The 27,145-nt window shown below is 40.3% G+C and overlaps 1 protein-coding gene across 2 annotated transcripts in view; it reads right to left on the reverse strand.

The window, feature by feature from the left end:
* Positions 1-10,583: 10,583 nt before the first annotated feature.
* CEP85L (centrosomal protein 85 like) overlaps positions 10,584-27,145 on the reverse strand; it is a 142,273-nt gene continuing 125,711 nt past the window's right edge. For both annotated transcript variants that reach the window (XM_017828866.1, XM_017828859.1), the window contains exons 5-13: positions 26,269-26,386; positions 24,068-24,244; positions 22,203-22,355; positions 21,768-21,922; positions 20,135-20,252; positions 19,763-19,813; positions 16,255-16,362; positions 15,669-15,882; positions 10,584-14,532 (exon numbers count right to left, since the gene is read on the reverse strand). In XM_017828866.1, the coding sequence (XP_017684355.1) occupies positions 14,369-14,532; positions 15,669-15,882; positions 16,255-16,362; positions 19,763-19,813; positions 20,135-20,252; positions 21,768-21,922; positions 22,203-22,355; positions 24,068-24,244; positions 26,269-26,386 (1,258 nt within the window). In that variant the 3' untranslated portion in view covers positions 10,584-14,368. The remainder of the gene's footprint in view (positions 14,533-15,668; positions 15,883-16,254; positions 16,363-19,762; positions 19,814-20,134; positions 20,253-21,767; positions 21,923-22,202; positions 22,356-24,067; positions 24,245-26,268; positions 26,387-27,145) is intronic.

The raw sequence follows: 27,145 nt of genomic DNA on the forward strand, positions 1-27,145 counted from the left end.
ATTTTGAATGAGGAAGCTGTACTGCACAGGATTTTCTTAGCTTGAGTGGACAGTCTTTATTCTTCAGGTCAATTCATTTTATTTCCTCTTCAATCCAGCAGAATATTTTACTAGTTGTTCTGTTGGATCATTTTCTCCAATCTAATTTTTGTTTGTTTTGCTTCAAAGAAACTATTTGCAATACTGATTGGAAGGCCAGTATCACAAGTTCGTAATGATCTTGTTAGTTACAGATGCTTACATACTAACAGATTAACATGAGTCTTTAAGACTTCATAGTCATTTCCCCAGTTTTTCTTTTGTAATAAATTGATGGTTCACTTGCAGAGGAAGTTTTCTGCTTCCTCATCAGTATTCACACCATTTTAACAAGCATTGGTAGAAGTGTGGTCTATGGCGAGGACAGACTTCTTGCTGGGCAGCACAGTGATGAGTGCCATCCCTAAATGCTAAAACAAAAAGAATCCCAAAATAAAAATCTCCATTCTGAAGATGCAGTCCACCGCTAGATTAGCCAACAAGCCTTTTTGTAGTTGTTCTCCTCAGGGCTGCGTCTCTGTAAAGGGGAATCCATTACTTGAGTTGAGCCTATGTTCCTTTCAGCCATAGACACTTGGATGTTTCTAAAATAGACTGTGACAGTGTCACCTTTTCCCTCTGCATAAGGTAGTTTAAAAGGGTTGTGCCATTGAATCTGCCTCAGGAGAAGGCCAGACACATTATTCATTATCTAGCAAAATGTCAAGTGGCAGGAAGAACGATTGATGGGAGAAGAGGAAGGTGCACAAGAGCAGAATGCACTTGTGCAGAATGCACAAGAGCAGAATGCAGGGATTTAATCAGGATTGGTTTCAACCCTTGCATTCAGTGTGTATCTGCCAGGTATGGGCAATAAGAGCTCACCCAGCTCGCTTACACTCCTTGGCTCAAGCCAAATCTAGTCAAGTATCCCTTTACCTCTCCCCGTAGCTCCTGCGGTGGGTGCAGCAGAGGCAATGGATATACTGATGTGCACATCAAGTGCCTGGCAGGCACCAGGTTGGGTCGTAGGACAGGAGACGTGAGACGTGAGATATGAGCCCTCAGGCTTTGCTGTGCTCCGTTGTATTGCGAGGGTAAGGAGTGAGGGTTGTTAATACTTAGGAAAAGCATTACTAAGTAGTAATGAAAATCTTTGAGATGTGGCTGAGGAATATTTTTGCTGCGGCTGTTGGACTAAGATGAGTGGTGCCACCTGTCCACACCTGGGGCCAAACCCCTGCATCCATGCTACTCCTGCACATTGAGGGATCACTGCCATGTGGAAGTACCTGTTGCTGATCAGGTGCACCAGCAGTCATTTACATGGGGAGCGTAGGAGGTGTAGCTTACTCTGGAGCACAGGATAGTCCTGTGCAGGGCCAGGAGTTGGACTCAGTGTTCCTTCTGGGACCCTTCCAACTCAGCATATTCTGTGAGTTTGTGATCTGCCACAGCTAAAGACTGGACCCTAAAGTGGAGCGAGATACCCAGGTAGAAAGACCTCCTGCTAAACCTTATGTGCCCATGGAGTGGGGCTAAGATCACAAACTGCTGGTGCTCAGGTGTAAAGTAAGGGGATGAAACCAAACGCCTTTTTGATTTTTTAAGGGGATGAAACCAACCGCTTTTTGATTTTTTATCTGAAGAAATTAAAGAGAACTGCAAATACAACACTTGTGATCATCACGATCCAGGATCTATCCACTTAAACTAATCCTGTACATTTTGTTCTGTCCTCATAAGTGCTGCAAATCTCTGTCTGCTTGGCCAGGACTCTTCCTTGTGAAACTACTTTATTTCTGTAATCCTGATGTTCCTTCTCCTGGTTGTGAATGAGAGAGCATAATCTGTCAAAGGATCAAACAGCTGTGTCTGAGCTTTTGAAGTTATTCATAATATCTTCTAGTTAATTTTCCATTTAACAATGCACATGCACATCCTGAAACACTGTCAGACTGCTGAACATATGAGGGGGGTTTTTCAATTAGGAGAATTAAATCACAGAGTAATGCCAGAGGGCAACAGCAGCCATGGCTGCAGTGGTGCTCACTGCTCGTGTCCGTGCCTTAGCAACAAGTAGCACTGGGAGGTGCTGGGGGAAGCTGATGCTACCAGGATTGCAGGATGGGAAGGAAAAGCACCATGGTCCCACTGGGAAGGGATGCTGGGAGCTGCTGCTCTGTAAATTCAGCAGTGGATAGAGAGAAAGGGAGAGCAGCGAAGGCAATGTCAGCTGCTTGCAGTGGGCGGGAGGCAAACTTCCACAACAGCCCTGAGAGATGTTGAGTGATGCTCTCCTGTGACACTCCCTTCCCAAGGGACCACTTCCCAAAAAAGCCAAATGCCTGAGAGAAGCACTGGCTTTTTCCACTCCCTTGGCCATTCCTCTGCAGGCACATGAGGCAGCAACACTCCACCAAGATGCACAAGCACGGAGTGACTATCTCCAAACCATGGCTTAGTAGACCCTAATGTAGGAGGTCCAGCAAACCCAGAGATTTTAATGATTAACAGGCTGATCTGGCACTTGAGGAAACAAAACTCTCCTTCTGTGCTAGCTCTACAGAAGAAGAGAAAAAAATGTCAAGTCTTCTGCAGAAGAACCTGTGGATCGAGGGAAATCATGCTGTATGTAAATGGAATTTTAACTTCTTGGCCGAATTTGGTCCTTTGGGTACTAGTTAGGAACATTTTTAAAGTTCATGGTCTTCATCACCCTTCCCTGTTGTATGAGGAATGGATTTAGTTCAATCAATCTCAGTTCTGGGAATGGGACAGTTTTCCTGGATTATTGACTGCCATGGGGTGGGAGGGGATTTAAGACAGGAGATATAACATCCCAGTTTTGTGATCAGATTGAAAACCGCTGATTTTTTTAGCATCTAATTTCACATACACAAGTTACTGTGTGAATGCTGATTAGTGGACATGCTGTTTAGTTCTTGTGGAAATTTTCATCCAAGGGTGTCAAGATGCTTTCCAAGGGAGCCTGTGTAATCTCCACTTGACAGACACATACAGTGAGGCACTGAGATGGAGCTACTTGCCCAAAGCTGTTCAGCTCACCCCAAAGAGAACAGTTAGCATCACAGGTGGACATTTTGTGCCTATTTTCCAGAACATGGTGCCTCTGAAATACATTTCAGGCATGTCACAGATGCAAGGCTGACCTCCTCTTGGTTAGTTTATGTCAAGACAAAACAAATTCTTCACTCTGTACACTGAAACAATTCAAGGCATCCAAAAGTCAGATTTAAAATATAGAAGTGCAAAGCTAATAAATTTCTTTTTATTTGAAGGTCAGTTTATGTAATAGATTTTTTTGCTTTAATTAAACAGAAACCATGTTTTGCTCTGTATTAATGTGCATATAAATAATAGTACTATGGTGCTGTGATATTTTTAGAAATTCTTTCAGGACATCTGTGTGAAACCTTAAACCTAAGACACAGAAAATGTCAGTACTGCTGCCTCAGACTGCTTCTCCATGAAAGCTTCTTTTATCCCCATTTTAGTCATTTGAGATTGACTTGGAACATAAATGGTTTGTTTTCAAATGTTCAATGCAGGGCTAAGCTTTGACTTCTTGCCATGGTCCTCTGGTGGAACATATCTATCACAGATGAAGGCCTATTCCTGTCCTTTTTCTCCTGCTGTGGAGACCGTATGGACCTTGCCAGCTCCTCTGTGCTCCCCTGACTCCATGTTTCAGCATCCATCCAGACTTCCTGTTCCTTACCACATAGCTGGAGGGACTTCTCTCAGCCTGCAGTAGATGGCCATGGAGAAATGTTAGCTAAAGCACTAACAAAATGCAAATAATGCAAGTACTGTAGGGAATCCAGCTGCAAAGTGGGTTCTGTGTGTGTATGTGTGACTTCTAAACATCAAGTGATGTAACAAGGCCACGAAAATCAAATCTGCTCTCCAGTTTGAAATCTGGGAGGATAGATTTCAGGAAAATACAGGCTTTGCTATCTGCTGTGTCTGATATGTTGTGGATTTGACCTCCTTGAAATGTTAATAACCAGCAAGTGCATCATAACTGTGAGGATTACAGGTTATGTAAAGGACCCTTCCTCTCAGAGTGGAAGAAAGCCCTGATGACGAGCTCTGTAACACAGCTCTTTATCACAGGCCCACAAGAGCTCAGTGGTGAGATGGTGTGGCAGGGAAGACTTGATTCTCTGCTTCCTTAATCACTCCACCCCAGTCTGGGGGAGAGAAGCAACAATTCACCTTATTCCTGTATATTCAACCAGCAGGCTGGGCTGAGTGCTGTAAGCACCCTGCAGTGCCAGCCCTCAGTGTGTGTGCAGCTGAATTGCTGCTTAGCAATGGAAGATGACACTGGGGTTTGTTTTTCTCATTAAGTTGCCTCATATACACTAAACTCAACTTCCATGCCTTAAAAGAAGGAAGAAAAGTTCCTTGGAGAAACACAGTGGTTGCAAATCACTTCAGGAATGCCCCACAACATGATGCGCCTCCCTCAAGGGTACAGAGGCAAAACGCTCCAGCATGGGACACAGGAGAGAACAGCCAAAATGAGGAGAGAAAAGAGCATGTCATAAGTGCTGAAGTGGCATATGTAGCCTCCACAGTTCTTTGAATTTAGTGGATTTTTTTGCTTGACACATGTTTAAGTTCAGAATAACACTGAACTTTCAGAGTGTTTTACTTCACTTTTGGGCATAAAGTTGTTTGAAAGATGATAAAAATCATGTTGGCATTATGATCTGCTAAAAGCATTGAAGATTGAACTCAACTGAGTGAGCAAAATTATTGGAGCAGTGTCTGCCACCCTCATGAGCTGGAGAAATAAATACAGCTGTAGGCAGCAGAGATCAGAACATCTCCCAGGTTTGGGAATATGGAGCAGTGAAGATTTACCCACCCTGGAGGAGACTCAGGTGAGGTTTAAACAAACTGAGGAGGCACAAATCTTTCAGTACAATGGGATGTACTCATCAGTGTTGAGGGAGCTGCCTGATGTCATTGCAAGGCCACTCCCAATAATCTCTGTACAGTCGTGGCACTGAGGATCCTGAAGACTGGAAGAAAGCAAATATTATTGGCATCTTCAAGGAGGGCGAGAAAGACGGTTGCAGGGAACTACAGGTTTGTCAGTCTCACTTTGATCCCTGGAAGGGGAATGCAGTAAGTTATGCTGGAAACTGTTTCTGAACACACTAAAGACAAGAAAGTGATTGGGAGTAGCCAGCATGGATTTATGCAGGGGAAACCATGTGTGATCAACCCGACAGACTTCTACAACAAAATTATTTGCTCAGTGGAGAAGGTGACAGCAATGGATGATATCACCTTGAGTTTAGGAAGGCTTTCAGCACTGTCTCCTGTAACATTCTTATGGACAAATTGATGAATTATGGATTCTATTGCAATTGTCAGTATATTTGCCTGTAAGCCTGTAACAGCACAGTTACTTTCTTAATTACAAAAGAGACTGTATTTCTTCCCTGAACCTGATGTTCTTACTTCACACAATCAAGGTATTTGCCTTATGCTTTTGCTTTGTAAAGTCACCACTTGCAATGTGTGTTACAGTCTGATTTTGTTTATGCAGGCTGGGATCAGTGATGAACCTTCAGAAGGTCAAGACACAGTTTAGCCAATTACTTAAGGTTAATTTTTTAAAAAAAATTTATCAATTTTGTATTTATTCTTACATTCTCAGTATGTTTTGGAGCTAGACTGCAAATATTTAGTTTTAAGCTGCCTGGTATTCTTGTCTCAGCCATTTGGGGTCATTTTTGCGCTGACCTTCATAGCCACTGCAGCAGAACTTCAGGGAAGATTTGGGACTTTTTAAAAATGCTTTTCAAATTGGTGCAAATCTAGGCGTTTTCAGCTCCTCTCACCTCCAAGACACAAATGGATGCCAGACCAAGTGGTCTAAGATACCAGCGTCTGAGCAATCATCACTTTTGCTTAAATGACTTGCAGCACACCCCATATTGGGCCATACCCAGCAACAGGAAGGCTGGTAAACTGCCCTGCATGACCAGCTTTGCCTGGCACACAATTTGGGCTGGCTTGGTACCTATAGCCACCAGAGCAGGGGCTGACCCAGGCTCTGAAGCTGCCACTGGCCATGAGCAGGATATACTCACTTGCTCTCTCTCATGGTGATAATTAATTTTTATGAATGAGGGTGAGGGAAAGGATGTTAGAAACAGATTGATTATAATAGGCTTTTAATTAAAATGTTCAAACCACAATTTAAACTGAAAATATCCTATTACTTATCTTCACTATTTCACGGGCACTAAGGCAGCGGGTGATAATGTAACTAATGATCTGATTGTCACCAGCTTGTATAATGAAGCGTGTCTGGGGGCTGATCGGATTACGCCATCAATCAAACCCCTTTGCAGCGCTCCCTCCTTCAGCAGAGCTCCCTGCAGGGCAGTGTATGCCTTTTCCAGCTCCTTCCCAGCTGTAACCTTTATTGTCTCTCCCCAAAGTGATGAGCTGCCATAAGGGGGGCAAAAGTTGGGCTGCAAGCAGCTGAAGTTTGATGATCTTCTGTGTGTGGTTATAACACTTCACAGATGATTTTGCTGGGAGGTGACCATTTTATGGCTTTAACCTGACAGTAAATCCTATTTATCAAAATGGCTAGTGATCAAAGAAGAGCCTAGAAACTGGGTCCTGCCACCCTGGCTCTGACATAAAGAGGACAACAACATGTTGTCTGGATTAACAGTAGGGTGAGGGCCATCAACATGCCATGGCATACCTGAGCTTCCAAAGGAGAAAGCTCAGTTTGAAAATCCTGTGGCAGCTTTCGAGTGTCTCAGTGGAATGCGGACTTGGGTGGTTGTGCTCAAGACATTGATGGCCACCACAGCACCTGAATGGGGCTTTCCAGGACAAGAGTGAGCTGTGTCAGACTCAAAAGCCTGTCTCACAGCTAGGATTTGTTTGCAGCAGAACAGAGGATCTTCACCAGCCCATCCTGTCCTGCTGCATGATTGCCCAACAGCTCTGGACTTGCCCCAGGGACCAGCATGACTTTCAAGCCACCTTAAAACACTGGGTTCAAAGGCATCCACATAAGATCAGCTTCTTGAACAGCTCAAGTGTCTGTGGATTGGGAGAAGACAGATCACCTCAAAGTTTGTGTCATCAATCACTCTGATCAAAGCTCCCTCCCTCCCTGTTGCTGGATTGCCCCCAATTAACTGACAATAAATTAGGCATCATCTCGTTTAACCATTATGAGACCAAAAATAGCATAAGGTTAGAAAATGCATTGGTACATTAAGTCCTGTTGTCCAAACTGCCTGTAGAAAGGTATGCTGGCTGGCTCCTGTGAACAGCCACGTCTAAGCAGACAGCTGGGTGTTTCCTCCCTGTCCCCCCCAGCCCATGTATGTATGGTTAGAAATACAGAAACAAACTTTAAAAAAAGTCTTAAAGCAATTTCAGAGTCCTGCAAAAATAATTTGATAAATTAATGACAGTGGTTATAATTACAGAGCATGTAATGAGTTCTTGCTCCAATTACTGCAATACCTTCAAGATCTCAGCCAAACTGATTTCTCTGATAAGCCTGCTCTACAACATAGGCATCATCAATACCAGCCACCAAAAAAAGAATGGCAATTAATACGTCAAAGAAAACCAGGAAAATCCAGCTTCTGACTCAGCCCACATTGAAACACTGTGACCAGTCTTGGGGCCGGGAGCTGGCTCCTGCCATACCTCGAGGTAGAGCTCAGTCCTGGGAGCTGGGGTAGTGGGGCACTGACCCAGCACTGGGCCAGGGTATGGACTGGCCCTCACCCCAACACAGGCTGACTGCAGTGGGGCTCTGAAATACCTTCATCTGGCACCTGGGACCACCTCAAAGCTCAATACAACCCATTTGGTCTGGGAGGGGGTTTTGGCATCTCCTCGGTGACAGTAAGGGACTACCTGCATTCCCATGTTTTAATGTAGGGGAGATAGGCCTTTTTGATACTAAATTCTATTCAGTTCCCACTCAAGGAGGGGTTTTCAGTCAGAAAACTCTCTTACAACAACCTTTAGTGTTACAATTCACTCTCTCAGCAGCAGATACCGTTTGTCTCAACCAGAACTTAACAATGGCTTCCTTCTGCCTTCCTCCAGGCAAACGCTTTCACAGGTACACAGACCACTGAATCAGTTTTCTGGTCTATTAGTACCTACAGGTTGCATTCCTGGGGGAGCTGCCAAACTGCTCACGAGAGCACCTCGAAGCATTAGTTAACCTATCAGGTGCTCCACAAACTGAGCAGGCTTCAAGTCCATGACTCAGGAAATTCAGACCTGTGACACCAAGAGAAGAAGGAGAAAAGCAGCAGCTGCCACCAAGGGGGAGTAACTCACACAAAGTAGGAAAAGAAATATGCACATACCAAAATGTAATTAAGTATCATTGTTCACAGCATATGCTTTCCCTTGCCACTTGGAAATTTTCCAAGTATGCTGAACCCCTTAATTTACAAAACAATCGACCCAGCATGGTTAGCACATCCTGCAGACTTGCTTAATTTACATAACGTAGGGCATCTACTGCAGATTGAGCTGTTGTAAGCTGTACTCATTCAAGATGCTGCAGTTTTATTTGCAGTATTATTGTTTAAGGCTTCATTTTCATCCACATGTGGAGTTGTATTTTGTTTGTGGAATAAAAGGCAACAGAACATTTTCTGCCACTACTATTGTTAGCAGTGCTTTAATCATGATAATTTGAAACTGAAACCTGACTTTAAACAGTTCACAAAAGGCCACCCTCAGAAATCTCACAGAAAGCTGGCATCTGTAGAGTCCTTTACATGTATTTACACAGGGCACAGAATGTTTTTAATTGAGTTAGAACTCCATCACAGTCCATTCAGTCACAATGCTGGAGAAAAGTGATGTCTACCATATACAGTGCACTAGCTAATTATGAAAGTGAATTTTCCAGTGTCTTTGGAAAGAGGTAGTGTCAACTTTTGTGCTCTGCATGATGGAGTTTAAGGGGGAGAGAGGGGAACACCGGTCTACATACAAAGCTCATTCAGCACTCAATGCTCCAAACAGGCTCTAAGATTTTTCACAGGGAACTGTCAGGAAACAAAACTTTCTTGGGTGACGCCACTTCCCTGTGCACTTGTGAAGACTCCTGTTACACTGATTAAAATCCTTCACCTTTGACTTTTCCTCAGACCAACTTGACATGGAAGTCAACGCTGCTTGGTTGTGTTGGGCTACGCTGACTTGCAGTATTTCATGCCACAGGAATTTCTGACTGCCCTAGCTACTGCTCAGTCTGACCACACATCCATTCGTGCTTTCCAGCTGAAAAGTAGGAATTAAAAACACATTTCCTTTCTGCTCACCAGTCCTCTTCTTGGTACCAGACCCACTGCTGGGTATGTTTCGCCATGCAATTTTATTTTTTTGCCCTGTGTGACTGGCTTTGGGGCAATATGTTCCAAAGTTGATCAATCTTTCAGCAACTTTGAAACTAGCTATCATAACACTTCTGCCTACTATTTTGTGCTAATACAGTCTTTTAAACAGACCTACCTGTGATCTCTCCAATCAGCATCCAAGAAAACAGGAAGTGAACTATGTATGCCAGCAGAACTACAGACCATTGAAGGGAAGCTGGAGTGGATGTTGGGAAGATATTTCATGATTCCATTCTTGCCTCCAGCTTTGGTCATTTCTGTCACATGCCAGATATTGAACAAATGAGAACCATGAAAAATTTACTTTTGTAACAAAATTTATTTCTGCTCTGCGGATACAAATCCCAAACATCAACAAACAAATTCCAGTGGAAAAATACCAGTCATTAACAATGAAAACTTTTATTATTATTCAATAAATAGAACTTTGGCATTCAAAATTCTAGCTGTAAACCCTACTTTAAAAAAAATTACAAAAAGAGGCAAGAACAACAAGCCTAAAGCTGAGCCAGCCAGTGGCTCCTTTACTTTTTACAATGAACACATTGTGATTAAGTCATGACAACTCTATTTACATATGAGGTATTCTGAGCGGTTCAAAAATTGAACCCAATTTACAAAACTACCAGTCTTCAGGGACTGATCCAGTACATATGTCAGCTGTGCTTTTAGAAGAGAGCTCCAGACACTCCTCCCCACTGAACTAATGATATACTTAATTAATATACACAAACACATTATTTGTGTTTCCTGCTCACACATCATATTCAAAAAAGCTGCATACTACAACCAGCCTAACATTCAAAGTGTACACCTAGTACCTAGTTTAAGTACTTCTGTTTCTAGACATTATGCAAGAGTTCTTACTACAAAAGCTTATTAACAAAGTAATGGCAGGTGAGAAGAAAAGAAGGTGCAGTCATCAGCATCCTAAAAACTTATTTAAAGTTCAAGGGGAATATACATTTACTTCAGGCAAAAAAGGCACAAAGGTATGCAGCTGTGGAATTAATATTGCTAATTAGCTACTGGAATAAATCATCCCTTTAGATAATAACCATTGATCTGTTTGCAGTTTAAGAATGCAGATTAGTTCAGAAGATCTTTTTCCCACTCATGACAGAACTCGTCACATCAGTGAGAAGAGCACAATTATACTTCCAACTCCACCTGCATTATAGCGCTGAGAAGGACAAGGAGAACTGGAGCAAATTGTGCCCTTGCAGAGAGACTGCAGTGTGCCATCACTGCCCACGCTATGACACCAGGTTGTGGAGGACAGGGTTTGCTTTCTTCCTTTCCTTGTGCTCTTACCCTGCAAGAAAAATGTCCAAAAGAACATTTGAAAGAAAAGGTGGGCTGCGAGGGCAAAGGAAGGAAGGAAACCTTTTGAAGTGAAAAGGATGGAATTTCAGCTCTTGTAATGACTTCTTGACCACCAGCAGCTTCAAATGCTGGAGCCTGAGTGGGTGGTTACAGCAATCTCCACAATTTCACACAACTATCACACCATAAAGCTGCACAGCAGAGGCCAGCAACCTAAATCACATTTACACGACTGAGCTGCGTTACTTCTATACAGTAAATACATAGCATCCTCTACAGTTTGTCCGAAGACACTTACTTGCCGTGTCTTTTTCAAAGTACATTCTTAAATACAGTAGTTACTGTAAATATCTTCTGGAGGATCATATAAATTCAATCTGAAACTATACAAAATGTTACTGTACAAATTTGCTGACACCCAGAATGGTACAGTATCCATTCATCTGCAGTTTTTCAGCCCTTGGGATTGTCTAACAGCTACAGCAAAAAGTTGTCATGACTAAATCTAAGCAATTCCAATGTTAACATTCTTTAATCAACTCTGTATTAAATAAGCTGAATGACACCACACACACACTACATTTTAACCAATTAAACAGTCATGCATATCTTAGACAAAGCTTATTCCATTTAGAGGCATCTGTAAACTGATGCATATATAGTAATTGCTACCACTACAACAGGCCAAATTTTAAGGAATCAAAGCAAAATACTGCATCACTGTAGACAGTCAGTTGGTAGTCTGCATCTTTGGCTCATACATCCATCATTTACCTCCCTACTTTAATTTGACTGAGGTAGATAAACTCACGGGGTTTTAAAATCAAGTGCTTTAAAGTCAACATAAATATTACAGGTTCTGTAAGAAAAACATCACAATGCAAGATTACAGCGCTGCAATCAAAGTATTACAAATAAATTGGGACCTCCTTCCAGAGAAACTTTCAACTAATACTCGAAGACCATAAAAACTGAAGTGCTCTGCAAACATAAATTACTGATCTCAGCTTTCAGTACAGTATCACCCTTTAACAGGAGGGACACTGGAGGCACACCAGCCAAGTGACAAGCTTAACAGTTCAAAAAAATCTCCTGCTCTTCTCTAATTGCTCTATTAACCTCCTTGTTATTTTCATCAAATTTAGAAAAAGTGTTGCTTGGTAAATTTTTATAGGTACAACATTGCCATTTAAGGAAACAAACAACAATGTGTAACTTAGGTGTTTCCTCTCTCCCTAATGCTTCTCATTTATTATCTGAAATGCTATTGTTGAATTCTGGTAGGAGACAGATGCCATAAACTGAAGACTACTACTTCACTGCAGGACCAAAACCAGCAAACTACACCAAAGGAACGAGCTGAGGATTTAGTTACAAAAGCCAGTACTGACAGAGGCACAGAAAACCATGCCAGCCCATTTGTGCAAAGTTCCTTGTCTTCAGTTTTGCACTAGTAAAAAAAAGTACACCTTCAATGTGGAAGATGTGTATTAATGTGGAATTAATACTGCTAACGAGCTTCCAGAATAAATCACCCCTTTAGATAATTTCCATTGATCTGTTTGCAGTCTAAGAATGCAGATTAGTTCAGAAGATCTTTCCCCCAATCATGACAAAACTTGTTACATCAATGAGAAGAGCACACTCCTATTTCCAACTCCACCTCCATCACAGCACTGAGAAGGACAAGGAAAACCAGAGAAAATTGCACCCTTGTGGAGAGATTGCAGCGTGCATACAAAGGAGCATAGAAACTTAAAATAAAATGGCCTCATTTCTTTTCCTTTAAGTAGACACTAGACAATTTCACTTGTGATTTCCTCTAGACACTGTTCTAGTGCTCACAGAAGCTGAACCAGATTAATCTATCTGGAAACACCATGTAGCAGTAATATAAATAGCAACGTTATTTTTCGCAAATTAGTCCAAGTGTAGTTTCAGGATAGAGAAAACTGTGAAATAAATAAATGCATATAGTTAAAAAAAAATAAACCACTAAATTATAAAAACAACATTAATGGTAACAGTTTAACAATTGACAGAAAGCAAAATATCACCAAGTTAAAAATGGTAACCAGCATATGTTGCTTTACCACTTTTTTCTATTAACACAAATATAATCAGCAAACAGAAGATACTAACACTTTTGCCATAAAAATGTTACCCTAGAATTTTCTTGGTTCTAATTGCTAAGCTTTCTAAGAGATTTCTGCTGGTATCCCCACTACGTGTAAGTTGACTGACTTGCATTTTAAAGCATCTGAAACCTTCTTTTAGTCCCACACACGTAAGTGATGCACGTATTTTTCTTAACAGTGTGTTTTGGAAGTGGTTTTGCTCTTCACAAGTTTTTGTTTTCTTCAGTTAAATACTATTTTCCAGCATGCATAACTGTTCAGCTACCTTGCAGTAATGTTCCAGGAAATGTCATCTGTCCCATGGGAGTTAAACAGCACTGCCAGGTGATACTCATTGAATAAGCTATGGAACACAATCTTATTTTTTTAGGTAATTGCTTCCTACAAAAATGGAGAGATCAAAAATTCCAAAACAATGTGGCAAATGTTGCAGTTCTCGGATAACCAAGTACTTAAGACTTCTAACTGGAAAACTTCTGGTTCGAGCCCTGATTTTTCCAAGAGTTAAACACCCTTTCTATAGCTGTGGTAAAAAATGGTTGAGGTGGTGCACAACCTCATCAGAGGCCTTCAGCAACAGAACACAGACCAGCCACATTTTAAAATGGAGAGGACCTAAGGAAAAAGTTAATACAAACACCAAAGTACAGTTGTTGGTTGTTTTGTGTTTTTGTTTGTTTTCCTGCAGCCATGTACTATGCTGCAGTTTCATGTCTTATAGCTTCTCTGGGTTTGTCACAGACTTCATATTACTGAAACTTCTTACAGCAATGTGAGAGCACTTCAAACAACCTGATACAGCTATATTTTATGGACCTGTTTGCATAAAGGAGTTAAACTTGGGGGAGTTTCTGCTATTGGACAAACAATCCATTACTAAAACCATCTTTCCTATATTCCTATTTTTAGACAACTTGGATAGCAACTACTTTTTGTAGTGCTCCAAGATTGTTCCAACTGCAATTCTTAGAGTGAAGTGCAGTGGCAGAAATCCCTGGCTTCACCACATACAGCTACAGGTCCTTCGACCTTCTCCTCTAATATCAGAACACATATAATGCCACACAAACCCTTGATGAAGGAAAGGACTGAGAGCAGTAGCAGCACGGCTGTTTTGAAGCTCTGATTCCAAAAACTAGGTGAAGTAATGAAATGAGCCCTAATGAAGGAAACAGAGTGTCCAACTGAATCATTCTTCACAGCTTGTTCCTACATTCAGTAGTTTGGAGAAAAGATTTCTTGCAGTTTGTACCACTCTGTTCAATGCTGACTCTCCCCTCCAGACCAGACTCCCAAGGTTAATTATACGCAGCCCTCACAGGTGCATGTCTGGGGCTATTTGCAGCCTTCCAATATGGCTCCTTAGTAGAAATGAAAAGACCTGTGACACAGCAGGATTTAGTAAGTTGTTTTCTACTAGATGAAGTTTTGTCATTGAGTAATGCAATTGTCCCCCATGTCTTGAGCATAACGGTCTGACATTATAGTCCTTAATTCATCAATATCCTTCCGTAACTGACAAACGTCCAAGAGCTTCTTTGAAAGAGTTTCTGTGCTGTGGTAATTTTCGCTCTCTTCAGCTGAACAGCTCAGTGCTACGAAAAACAACATCCAAGGTTAAAGCTCTGGCAACTGTACTCTGTGAATACTTCAACTACTAATCCTCTTTGAAATAGGAGGTAGGTCACTTTAGTTACATCAAGACAAATCACACTTCAGCATGATGAAAAGCTAAGAAAACATGGTACCATGTGAACTTAAAGTCAATTCAGAGCCCATCAGTGCTTCTCTGAAAGATATGCTTTTCTGTTTGCACCAAGATCTAGACTTGCTGAAGTCTGATGAATCAAAACAGCAGTGAAAAAAACTGGACAGAAGAGCCATTTCCTAGAGGTTTTGGAGTTTTCTATAGCCACTCAGAAAAGAGGGCTAGAAGGCGTGTAGTAGCTCTTGCGGCACAGAACACTGTACTTTACCTTTTCACCCTGTTGATGGTTCAGTTCAGCAATCTGTCTACGTGATTAATTCCAATTAACATTCAGAAAACATTAGAATATGATACATCCATTTAAAAAAAATGTAACTGTTTGTTAGGCTTGTTAAAAGACCTAACACAAACTTTGTGTGACTGGTTTTAAAAGGGCATCTTTTCTCTCATTTCCTGGTTAAATTTAACAGCTTAGTAAGTGCTCAAGACTAGATGTACTGTTAACAGTACTAGAGATGAAGTTACCATGAGGCTTATTTAATACACATGGACCCCCATCCCCAAATCAGACATATACATCTTCAAACAACAGATGTATATTCCTACCACTTGATCCTAAGGGCTTTAAAACAAAAAAACCACCGATGTGTGTTTTTGTTTTAAAGCCCCATTAGCATCCATTAACCCTCACAGTGAGTGCACTATGTCTCAGGAGAGACAGACACCTGGCTACACATCTTTCTTTTCTAGAGCAGTGAACACAGCCATGATTGGGTCCACATGAAGAGCCAGCTACCTGCTTTCCTGACTTGGTAAGGACCTGTGTAGTCATATGCATTTAGTGGCACAGGCACACTAAGAGTTCAGCTTTTCCAGAGAGCTCCATGAGTTCGTGCACCACTCTTCCAGCAGCACAGTGAGGATACCAGCTTGTCCAGCTGGCAAGTTTGAGCAACACTTAGCTAAACTGTTATTCCTTTGTGTCAAAACATTATTAAGCATTGGCATGACAACATCACTTACATCTGATTCCCAGCAGTAAGGAAAGGTTAGGCTCCTTGCCCTGAGCTCTCTGGGTAAGAATACTGCACAGTGCTTTCAAGTCAAACAAGCAATGGGACATTTCCTTGAACAACTGGTCTGCTATAGGCATCTTCTCAGATACTGGCTGCCTGGACTGCTCCACCAGCCGCATCTGCTCCTTCAGGCAGGCATTCTCTTCCATCAGTCTTTGGTTCTTTGTGAAAATCAAATGGAAAAAAGGGGAAAGTTAAGTCTGCATCACGCACTATAGCAGAAAGTTTTCTGTTCCAAACCACAAACAATATAAATAAAAATAATTAAATTCCAAACATATAATCAATATTTCTGTACCTCTCCAAAGAATGGCAGATAGACAGCTTCTGTATGACTGTTTCATGTTACCATTTCTTAACCATCTTCACCCTTTAAGTTCTCCCTTCTTGAGGTAGGGATAGTATGTATTATACGTCTGCATGGTAGCCAGGACAGTTAAGACGTAATTAAGGTCATAAAGCCCTACCAAGGGATCTTATAATCATTCTATAAGGTTCTTCCCAGCTGGTGGGTTACTGGAGTTTTTACTTACTTCAGAGAGAGTTTTATTCAACTGCTCTATATTCCTTTCTTTTTCCTCAAGCTCATTTGTCATCTTCTGAATTATCAACTTTTCTTGCGAAAGCTTCTCTTGCATAGACTGAAGTGAATGAAAACAGAGGTAAAGATATTAAATTTTCATGCTTTATATCAGCACTTAGAAAAACTGCATCCTCAGTAAATTTCTAAGTTTCAATTACTTTGTGCTTTTGTACTAATTCTTCATTTTTTACTTTCTACCACGCTTCACCTGGTAATATTCAGCTGTACCCCAGCTCACTGTACACTAACACACTACTCCAACTATCATGAAACCTTTTAAATAAGCAGAATCTCTTTAGAAACAAAAAGGTTGTATGCATGAAAAACCTTACTCCAATAAGGAATGCATGAAGTCCAAAATAACCATGCAATATTGTTTATTCTAATCAAACAATTTCACTTTACGTAAGCAGTAGATACATCACAAGAAAGCTTCATTTGTGTCATTCCAAGGTATAACTGAAGATCTGTTTCATTCTCTACTTTAGACAAAGACTAAGGCAGGACTTCCCACAACCTTTCACAATAGAATTCACCTCACCTATACAGTTGAGAAGAAAGTCTTTGATAGCTGATACAGAGTAGCAACCTCTGTAAAATCATTCAGACACATGATAGAACAGTCTATACAATTCTACTGTACTGAAAAAAACCACAGGCAAAAAACAAACTTATTTGAAGTTGCATCTGTAATAGATACAATAATTACTATTTTCAGTATTGCAGCTTTTCATGATTGACTTCCAGATCAATCACAAGCAGCAACAAACAAAAAACCTGCTGCAACATGGAATCAGCTGCTGTCAATTCCCCAGTTTTCAACTACAGAATTGAAACTGAGAAATCATGAGATATTTCAAAGTGGAGTTTTTGGAGTGAATTCAGGTGCGTTTGTTCTTAAAAGGACTCATTCCACTACTTGGCTTTTAAGTCTGTAGATATGTCTTTCAAGGTCATCTGACAAAATTCAGAAAGAGGAATATTCAAACCATCTTATCTGAATACTAACAATGAATAGCAACTCTATCATACTCTGCAAAACTGGAAAACAATGGTGCTAACATTTACAGCCTTAATATGAACTAAAAAAACCCCTACTTCACTTTCACATAAGTAGTAAGAAGCAGCAGGCAGAACCCAGAAACGACTACTTGTTTTTAAAACCATTTTCATACACTTGACCTGCTGCTCTTTTCACCCACACCATGACCCTCGAAAGGAAGTGCTGAAGTAATGTGCATCCTAAAGATAAGCTCTTCAAGAAAGCGCAGCTACACACACCAGTGGGAGGAAGGGCAGGAGGAAGGAGGGTCCTGCCTCACAGCAAAGGAAACACCCTGGGGTAGGACAAGGCAGGAAATAACTGCTTCAGGCATTTCCTCTTGCGTGCTTGCAGATGAGCAGAACCTGCAGTGATGTTAAATCATCATCTTTATTCTTTTAGAAACACTCTGTACTGAGAAAAATGGCCATTACTGGGTCAGCCTGAAGGTCCTTCTAGCTCCATCTGCAGCAGCAGCCAAACAGAAGATATTTAGGAAGCAGGAAGTGAACAGGGCAATGCAAGTGCCCAAAACACCCTTCCAATTTCCAAGTATCTCCCATTTTAACACTCTTTGATGATGAGCAAGTTGAGGGACACCCAGAGCCCCAGGTATGCTACATCCATTAGCCCTACCACTTACACGTTTCATGATTATGTCAATGACAACATAAGGTTTGACTCTGCAGCCTTCCTGAGGGTGGAGGGAAGACAAGGTGAAAAATATTACCTTCCCCAGTGTATTTTCAGAACTACATCTGCCATTAAATTTGCATGACTCTGCAAACTAATCAAAAAACAACTTCTAGAATATTCTAAACAACATGCACACATTCAGTTCAAGAGTTGCATCATGTAACAGGAACTACTAGAAGTGGAAATCAGTGTTTATTTTTAAAAGACAGACCAAACATCTATCATTCTCTGCTACTCTAATCCTAAAGCTCAGAAAAAACACATGTGCTTAACAGCTTGGCTGAGCCTACAGTGCTAGGGTTTCCAAGTTCCTAATTGTGCTATGAATCCTCTGTACTTCACCCTTAATTTTTCCATATGCTTTCCAAAGTTACAAAATGGTGGCAATACTCCCAGCCTGGCACAGTTTGGGTTTATTGTGACTGACAGGGTTGACAGATGTACTTTGGGTAACACAGGCATCATATAATCTGACCTATTTCTACTGTCTTTGTTTTGTAGCAAAAATTTTAATTTTTTGATATCTAAATTAATCATGTAAATATGGATTTTTTTAAAACATCATTGTAATCCATAATTTTTCTCTTTCTGAAGAGGTACTATATATGCAGCACAGCATCTTGTCAAGACCAACCAGAATTTTAATCCCTCTCACTCAGAAGAACAAATTAATGAAGCAAAACTATACAAGGAAGATCAAAATCATTTCACCACGATTACAAGCAAATAGAAACTAGTACTGCTTCATACACTGCTGTCTGAAACAGAATTTGCTTTCAGTTTATAAGCTGAAACATTGAAAACAATGAATTGAAATACATTCTCAAGCATAAGTTTACAATGTGGCAGAAGACAGGGAATAAAATGAGATCATCTGAGCTGAAGATAAACTACATCTCTGTGCTGATAAGGGATTTCAATTTGTAATGAACTAATTTTCAACACTTCCTGGGTAATGAATATGGAAGGCTGGGGATACCAAGGACAAAAAAAGCTGCTGTAGTCTACAAGTAATTTGACGGTTGACACCATTTTCTAATCTTATTTTCTGTCCTTATATAAAATACTTCAAGAGGAAAAATAAGAGAAAGTCCTGGAGAACAGAACACTGTTCTGTTCACAGACAGTCACAACTACTCTCTTTCCTAACCCCAGCTCTCTAAAGTCATTTCAGGCTAAGCACACAAAACACCAAAGATCACCAGTCTCAAGATAGAGGTGATGGTGAGAAAAAGATCAGAAATTTTAGGAAACATGAAAAGATTTAGATTTATGATAATACATTTAGCAAGTTGCTTGTATCTCTGATAAGCATGACATATAAACAGAATATATATGTAAATAATCTTAACTATAAAGAAGGACAGAGAACCTCAGAAAAGTTATGGAGTTCAGCTTGAACTTCTTTTTCATTATACAACACCCAAAGTAACATTTGCCTGTGTCACAAATTTTGCACATAACACTAGACCAGCAGCACAAGGATGTTTTTCACTTTTTGATAAGTACCAGCAAAGTGCTAAACCATACAAACATAATGACTACATTATGAGCCTGCAAGGCAACACAGGTCAATTGGAGGCCACAAGACTAAGTTCTTGGCAGTTCTACTTTTGATTCCTATTCAGAAAGATAAAAGAATAAAATTCAACTTTAGCAATGTTCTTTTTATAAATTAAAACTGTACACAGTAAACAACAGAATATACATTCTTCCTTACCTGCATGTCTAAAATCAGTCCAGCTATCTGATTTTGCTGATTGTCTATGACCTACAATATAAAATTCAGCAGTTTAGAAGGCTTGAATCTCTTTAGATCCTTATCTAAAAATCAGCTTACAGGTGTGTACCCAGAGATTTTAAATAGAATCTTTGAAAATGTAAATGACAAGAGAAAGTTCAATTCTGAAAGAACATGAAATTCATGCAAAATAAATGTACTGAACAGAAACAGACAGGTATTGAAAAGTAATCTGAGTTAGCAACAAATGTGTAATTCTTTAATGAGATATTTATTTCTAATGTAGGAAAAATAAAAGAAATGCAGTACTTAAGGTTAAAGATGCCATGAGCAGATAATTTGCAGACTAACCTTACTGGCTTTCTCATTCTTCTCTTTAAGACATTCATTCTCATTCTGAAGCTGTTTCGTGTCCAACATAGGAAGCCGAATACCATCTTCCAGGCATTTTTCTACTTTCTGTTGTAAACTGTCATTCAACATAAAAGAAAGATTAAGAGGGCTGATTGAAACCAGAGGGTTGTGTGTTCTAGCAAAAACCAGAAACTTCCACCATCTTCCAACTAGACCTGTAAAAGTGTTCCTATCAGAATCCAGCCTTATGAATGAGCAAACCAAGAGCGGATGAATGATGCAAAAAACCCTAAACACTGAAGTTGCCATGGCAGTGGCAAGGACAGATTCATGCAGCAGAATGCATGTTTTATGGGCCAGATTGTGTGCTGTGTCTCCCAAAAGGCACAGCTCCAGCAGTACTGTGCAGGGAGAGAGGGCAGAGAGAAGCAAAGAAAAGCTTTGTGGTGCTCAGTTGCTCTGTGCTACTGTGGGAGGCAAAGCCTGCTCCAACACAGATCAGAGGAATTTTCAAACCTCTCAAAAGCTTCAGAACTTTAAAATCAGATTCTCTCTGTGTGGCACATACAAGTCAAAGTGGAGTCCAGAATAGAGGTGGTTCCCAGTACTGGCGGCCTGTCCTTCACGCTCCCTGTGACTCATAAGGGAGAGCACAAAGCCACTCCTGCCACATGAGACCCTCTGTAGCTCAGCCCAAGCCTCTAGGTGTAGCTACAGCCTTTGTTTGCTCACCTTCTCTCAGAAAGGAAATGCATTTTTTATTAGTGCTAATCTTGCTGTCTAATTTTGAAACCAGAGGTCACCCTAACTATTTGTAGGCTTTCAGAAAAGACAGAATGATCCCCCTTCTAGATGATGAGCACGAAGGAAAAAGGCCTTTCATTGGTAAGATGGAAACAATGTGTCAACAATTTGGCTGGCAGGGCCACCCAGCCAGCTTGCCTTTCATCATGGAAACCTTTCAGACTCCTGTGGCATGCACCTTCACCCAAGGGAGGGACAGTGAACTGCAGGAGATTCTCCCCTGCTTCACTCTTCCTTTTTTTTTTAAAGTTAAGTGTTTAAGTAGCTCCTCTGATCTAAAATGTAACACAGTAACAAAGTCTCCATGTCTTACCAGTAATATTCTTCGATATCTGCCCCATTTGTTTTTCATTTTTATGCAAGTTCAATGACAACAAATTACCTTCAGCTAAATCTCCCTGTAAATACCTGCACCCTCAGGGAAAAGGTAAGAACAATTTCTGGAAAGCTTTGACCCCTCCCTGACATACCCATCAGCCAATATCCAGGCAGTTTTTCCACAGCTCGTAACAGGATCAGTTATCTAACAGCCGTGCTGACAGCTTCTGTACAATGCCCCTTTGCTGCACAAATATATTCCATCTTCTATATGCCAGCAGGCTATGATGCCATTGCAGTAGTGTCCCACATCCTTACAGGAAAATAGTGAAGAGTGTCCTAGGCAGACTCTTCTCTGTGGTATTAATTGCAACTTGCCACAAATAAAACCCTTGCTATAAAAAGTCATTAGCGTTGTAATAGATTAAGATTACGAATAACATTAGGTCTTGACATCGAGTGGGAAAGCACACCCATTTCAGGGCACAGGCGGAGCAGCTGTTCATACCTCTGCACTGTTGTGACCAGCTCCTTTTCTTTTTTCTTCTGAGATGCCAGTTGTAATTCTCTCTCTCTGCACTGCGACCGGGCCTCGCCGAGCTTCTTTTCCAACTCAGCCATAGTTTCTTGAAGTTGCCTGTTCTTCTCTTCTAGAATGTGCAGCTAACACAGGTTACGTTAGTCAGACACGATGCCACATCAGCAGAAGGCCTTGCAGCAGGCCACAGCCTTGCTGGCACCTGCTGCAGAATCTCAGGCCCATTTTGCTTATCTGACTATGAGAAATCCTAATACCTACAGTGATTTCTAAAACATTGAAATGCTCCTCTTCCTAAACAGATAGTGGAAAAAAATGTACGTTGAAACAGTAAAAGACTTGCCAACAGATATTAGGCAGCTTACTTATATTTTCAAAAGGTAAACCAAACTCCCTTCACCTTACCTGTTTAGTCTGCCCTTCTATATCATCCAGTGTTGGTAGGTCAGCCAGGTATTTTTCTAAGGTTTCAATTCGTCTTTGTTTTTCTTTGTTTTGCTCAGACTCCTTCTGGCATTTCTTTTTCAGGCTATTAATATATCGATCTCTAGTTTTAAGCTAGAAGAAAGAAAGGAGTACAGGTTTTATGATTATGGTAAAAAATAAACCTGCTTTGGAAGCAGAGGCTGGTCACTCTCCAAAAATTGTACTCTCAGCTGCATGAAACATTTGGCTACTGCAGAAAAGAACACAAAAAATGATTAATCCCAGCAGCTCCAAGTAATAGACTCACACGTGACCTCACTCAAACCCCTGTTGCTTCACCTCTGCCCAAAACAATCCATGTGCCTTATCAACTGAAAACACAAACAGTTAAAATACTATTAACTTTTTCGCCAATGGAGATGTTCATATGCAACAAATGATTAGGACATATTTTAGTCCATGCTCTTTCTCTGGACTACGAAAACAACTCCAAATACAAGGACCAAAAACTTTAACTAAGAAGAATTGAAGCCAAAACCCTGACTTCGATGCAGTCTGACAATGAGATCAGGGGACATGAAAATGGAATAGATGCTTTCTTAAATACCTTTTCTAGAGGCATCTCCATTGTCCATCAGCCTGGAGAAATTTTTTTTTTTTATATTGTGTTACCTTAGTTCACATTCCTGGTACTTACTTTGCTTTATTACCTAAGTCCAAAAAGTGGGAAAAAAAGGCAGGAAGAAAGAGTATTTTCCACTGTGCCCCCCTGCCCTCTTTCCTTGACAGCTTTTTATTCAATGCACAAAATGGACAGTTGTTAAGGGGTGAATCAGGACTGTGCAGTGAATCAGGGTCCAACCTACAGACCATCCTGCTGACAAAAGCTCTGCTGCACAGGCCCTCACCACTGCCACCACACCAGTTCCTTCACAGCGAGGAACCCAAGCAGTAAAAGCTCAGAAAGGAAGAAGCTGCAGTATGCAATTTCTGCTCTTCCTGAATGTTACTCTTTGTGAAAGCACACTGTAGGGATCATAGGAAATGGTAAGACAGAATTTGAGATTAATTATGCATTCTCCTTTGTCTTTCCACTTGATACTTCACTGTATTATATTGCTTCTCTTCCTTGAATCTGCATTAATAGAAATCTAAACCCAGTAACTAAAGAAGAGAAGGTAACAGTGACAATGTGTCTCTAAAACATTAATTACTAACCCCTTGGTCAATGGCACATTCCTGCTTGCAATAAAGGACGCCTGTCAGTACATTCAAAACTACATCTGGGAATTGCTTCAGCCTGCAAAGAAACTCCTTGTCAAAACAGTTCCAAGAACACAGCCATCCTTGTCTCAGACTACAGTCTACTCTGAACATCCTAGGAAAGCCACAAGCAAATCACTCTTGCAGAGTAGGCACATACAGGCTGGTAAGTGTATCTCAAAGCATGAGGGCCACATTTACAAACCATGCTAAAAATAAGGATTTAATTTTCACACTCTATGTTTTTAAATGTTATTTTGTTTACTGTAATAAATACTTCAAGCTACAAGAATTCTTAGAGCTGAGTAGCATTTTTTCAAAGTTTAACTGATACCTTGTTAAAACTGTCATCATGATTACTAGTTTATCTAGTACCACTTTTTAGGATGCACTCTCTACGAGATCAGATTCATCCATTAGCAACACCTAAAATCATTAACTTTCAATTTTTCTATCACAGATAATTTAGCTATGTTTTGAAAATAGCTCAGACACCCACATAATAAGTTGCTTTCTAGTAAAGAAAACATATGCTGCTGAAACAGTGGCAAAAGGAAATATGGAACATGACAGACACTTACTTTCTCCTCCATCTTCTTTTTCTCCTCACTAGATTTGTTTGAAAGTTGTTTTACAATTTCACTGAGTTGTAATTCCTTATTCTCAGCTGCTGCAATCTTTCGCTCAAGCTCCTCAAGGTGGGAGGCTGATCTTTCTGAAATGTGAGGTTGCAGCAGTGTGCTCTCATACTGTGGTTGCTTACAAAAAGAAATAAAAAAATCATACAAATGAACGCACACATACCACTCTACATTTGAAAAGCACAGCAGAAAACAGTCCTGCCTTTTTTTTTTTTTGGTTTCAGGAAGGGTGGGGTTTGATTTTTCAAACATTAAAATACATGGCAACAGCATGTACTTCAGGAATCTGGAACAGAAAAACAAAGAAGCTGGACACCATTCACAACATATGCACAAGAACATTGCAGGGGCACTTTCCCCCTCAGATTTATGGAAGAGGTGTGATGTTTCTCCCAAAATAAATCCCTACAAATCCAAATAAAAAGCATTTTCAAAACAAATCACTGCCACTGAATTATCATACCATCTCCTGGGAAGAAAACCACTATAAAATGGCTATGAATATACTGAAGTAAGAGATGCTTTAATCCAAAGACACTTCTAAAGCAGAACATCAGTACTAGCAAACCTTAAAGCTATCACGCCTGCTGTGTTAATGGTGCAGGGACAAGCCTGAGAATAAAGCTATAATCAGAATTCAGGCTTCCTGTCTTCTGTTCTGTATACCAAAACTTCAACCCCCACTGTCCAGAGACAGACAAGCATAAAATGGAAGTCAGCTGCATGTGGGATGAAAAAGGAGATGCGTCCCATTAGGCTCTCAATTTCAAGATTCTTTTAATAACACAAATTGGTATCTTTAAAACTACTGTCTGTATAATTTCTTTAACTAGTGACATCCTTCAGCAAAGCATTAGGAGATTCAAACCTTCACTAAAGTAGATTTGCTTTTATAAGTTCATCTTATAGAAGGCACACAAATCAAGCAGGAACCCAAATACATTATAAACTTTCAAAATTCTTTAAATTATGAAAAATTAATGCATCTGCTACTTTATTTGAAGTGCAATATCGTGTACTAAGATATGTACACTAAAATTTCGGTTTCTGCACTACTGCTTCTTATTTGGTTGGTTTTGTTTGTGTCTCTCCCTGCCTCCCTCCCTCCCAAAACAATCCTAATCTAGACAGATTCTAAAATATTTTGTTAAAGAAGATCTGGAAGCACCAAAAGCAACATTCCTAGATGTCTGAAAAAGTTTCTGGATACCTAACTTCACACCAAGGCTCCACTTACATTTCTCTGCTGTGTCACACAACCCACATTCTCACATGATGTACAGCTGTGTTATTCCAAGGACATAATTAATGTCATGTTGAAGTACACTAGCTGAGATCCTAGTGCAGTGTTTGTGACAGAAAAAGGTAACATCATAAAAGAGGGACATAAAAGCTATTTCTCTGCATATCTTCCTTTAACACTCTCTCGCTGCATTGCCTTTTAGATATGCCAAGGCCTGAAGATTTTGTGTGCTGTAAGCAGCCACAATCCTCAAACTGCATTTTCCTGGTTAACCTATGCTACCTCATCCTTACGCTATCTTGATAATGGTGCCAGTTAGATGAAAGTTAGGACAATTATATCCAAAATACCACCACACATTCCCTTTCAGACTAAGTGTTCCCTAGGAGTACTAATCCATATCCTTTTCAGGTGTTTTGTCAAAAGGCATCCCACCAGTCTGTTTGCCCTCTCACATCTCTTCCATCTATTTTAGTGATACAATCTAACCATCCAAAGGGCTACCTCCTCCTCCTCTTCAGAAAACCTTCCATTAGTTGTTTTCAGATACTCTCCTATCATCTACTTTATCTCCTAATATCTACCTGTAGGACTATGATACATGCACTCTCTTAAACCCTTACTCTTACCGTGTCCTAATCCCTCATTCCCATCTCATTTTTATCAGACTTCAAAACAAGTATGTACAAAATTTTAACAATATTTATATTTCTGCAAATATAAGGTAAACTACAAACTTAAGAGGGTATCCTTTATACAATTCTCTGCTATGCAATTACACAGCCATCAATAATCACAAAGGCTCTACATTTTAGCCTGCAGTAAATTGTGAGCATGCGTTGAGGTGCCAGTTACTGGGCAATGGAAAGCTTTGATGAAAGAAAAATATTCATCCTACCTGTAAATTAGTCACGTAAGGTTCTTCGCAGTTCACAAGATGGCTCAGTCTTGCGTGTTGAGCTCGTAATTCATTCTCCCTTATCTTCTGATGTAAATTGTTAATTTGCTGATTTTGCCTGTAATACACAAATCTTATTTCAAAAGGACTGAATGGAGATTAAAAAAAACATTGATCTTAATACTTGTACTGAAGAATACACTAACAATGTTATTCAGCTATCCTGGATCTGTGTTAGCTGTGGGCTTTTTCCCACTGCAGCCAGACTGCAATTAGACTAATTGAGCACTAGAACTGGAACCTCATCAGAGTATGAACACTAAAACTACAGTTACCATGTGACTTGTGACTTTCACTTAAGCAAACCCAAAGGGTCTGTGATCAGTTCATAATAATAATAAGCAAATCCTGTAGAAATGCAACTTGAAAATTCTATCAATTCTGTGGGGGTCGAGGGAGGCTTCTGTTGTCATTTGATGCTAGGGCCAGAAGTATAAGCAGGGGAAAGTATACAGAAAACAGAATGAAAACAAACAAAACTCACACTTTCATTTTACTTGGACTTCTGTTCAGCCTCCCTCTTTGCCAGAGCTGATTTTCCAACCAGTAAAAAGATTTACAAATCAAGGGGAGCAGAAAGGACTTATGAAGAAAAGGTTATTATATAAGGTAGTCAGCACAGCTTTCCTGTAAGGTCTTTCTTTTTGCTTTGCTTAAGACTTTCTCAGTCAACTGCTTTATGCAAGATGTACCCTACCCTAGGGTAAAATATTTGTGTAAAATAATAGTGCTTGTGTACTAAAGGAGAATTAAACTCTTACACCAATTGCTTGGCCAGTATACAGCAGAAACAGTATTACTATTTAATTATATCACA

Source organism: Lepidothrix coronata, unplaced genomic scaffold, assembly GCF_001604755.1.
Source record: "Lepidothrix coronata isolate B3197 unplaced genomic scaffold, Lepidothrix_coronata-1.0 Scaffold5, whole genome shotgun sequence".
Classification (NCBI taxonomy): domain Eukaryota; kingdom Metazoa; phylum Chordata; class Aves; order Passeriformes; family Pipridae; genus Lepidothrix; species Lepidothrix coronata.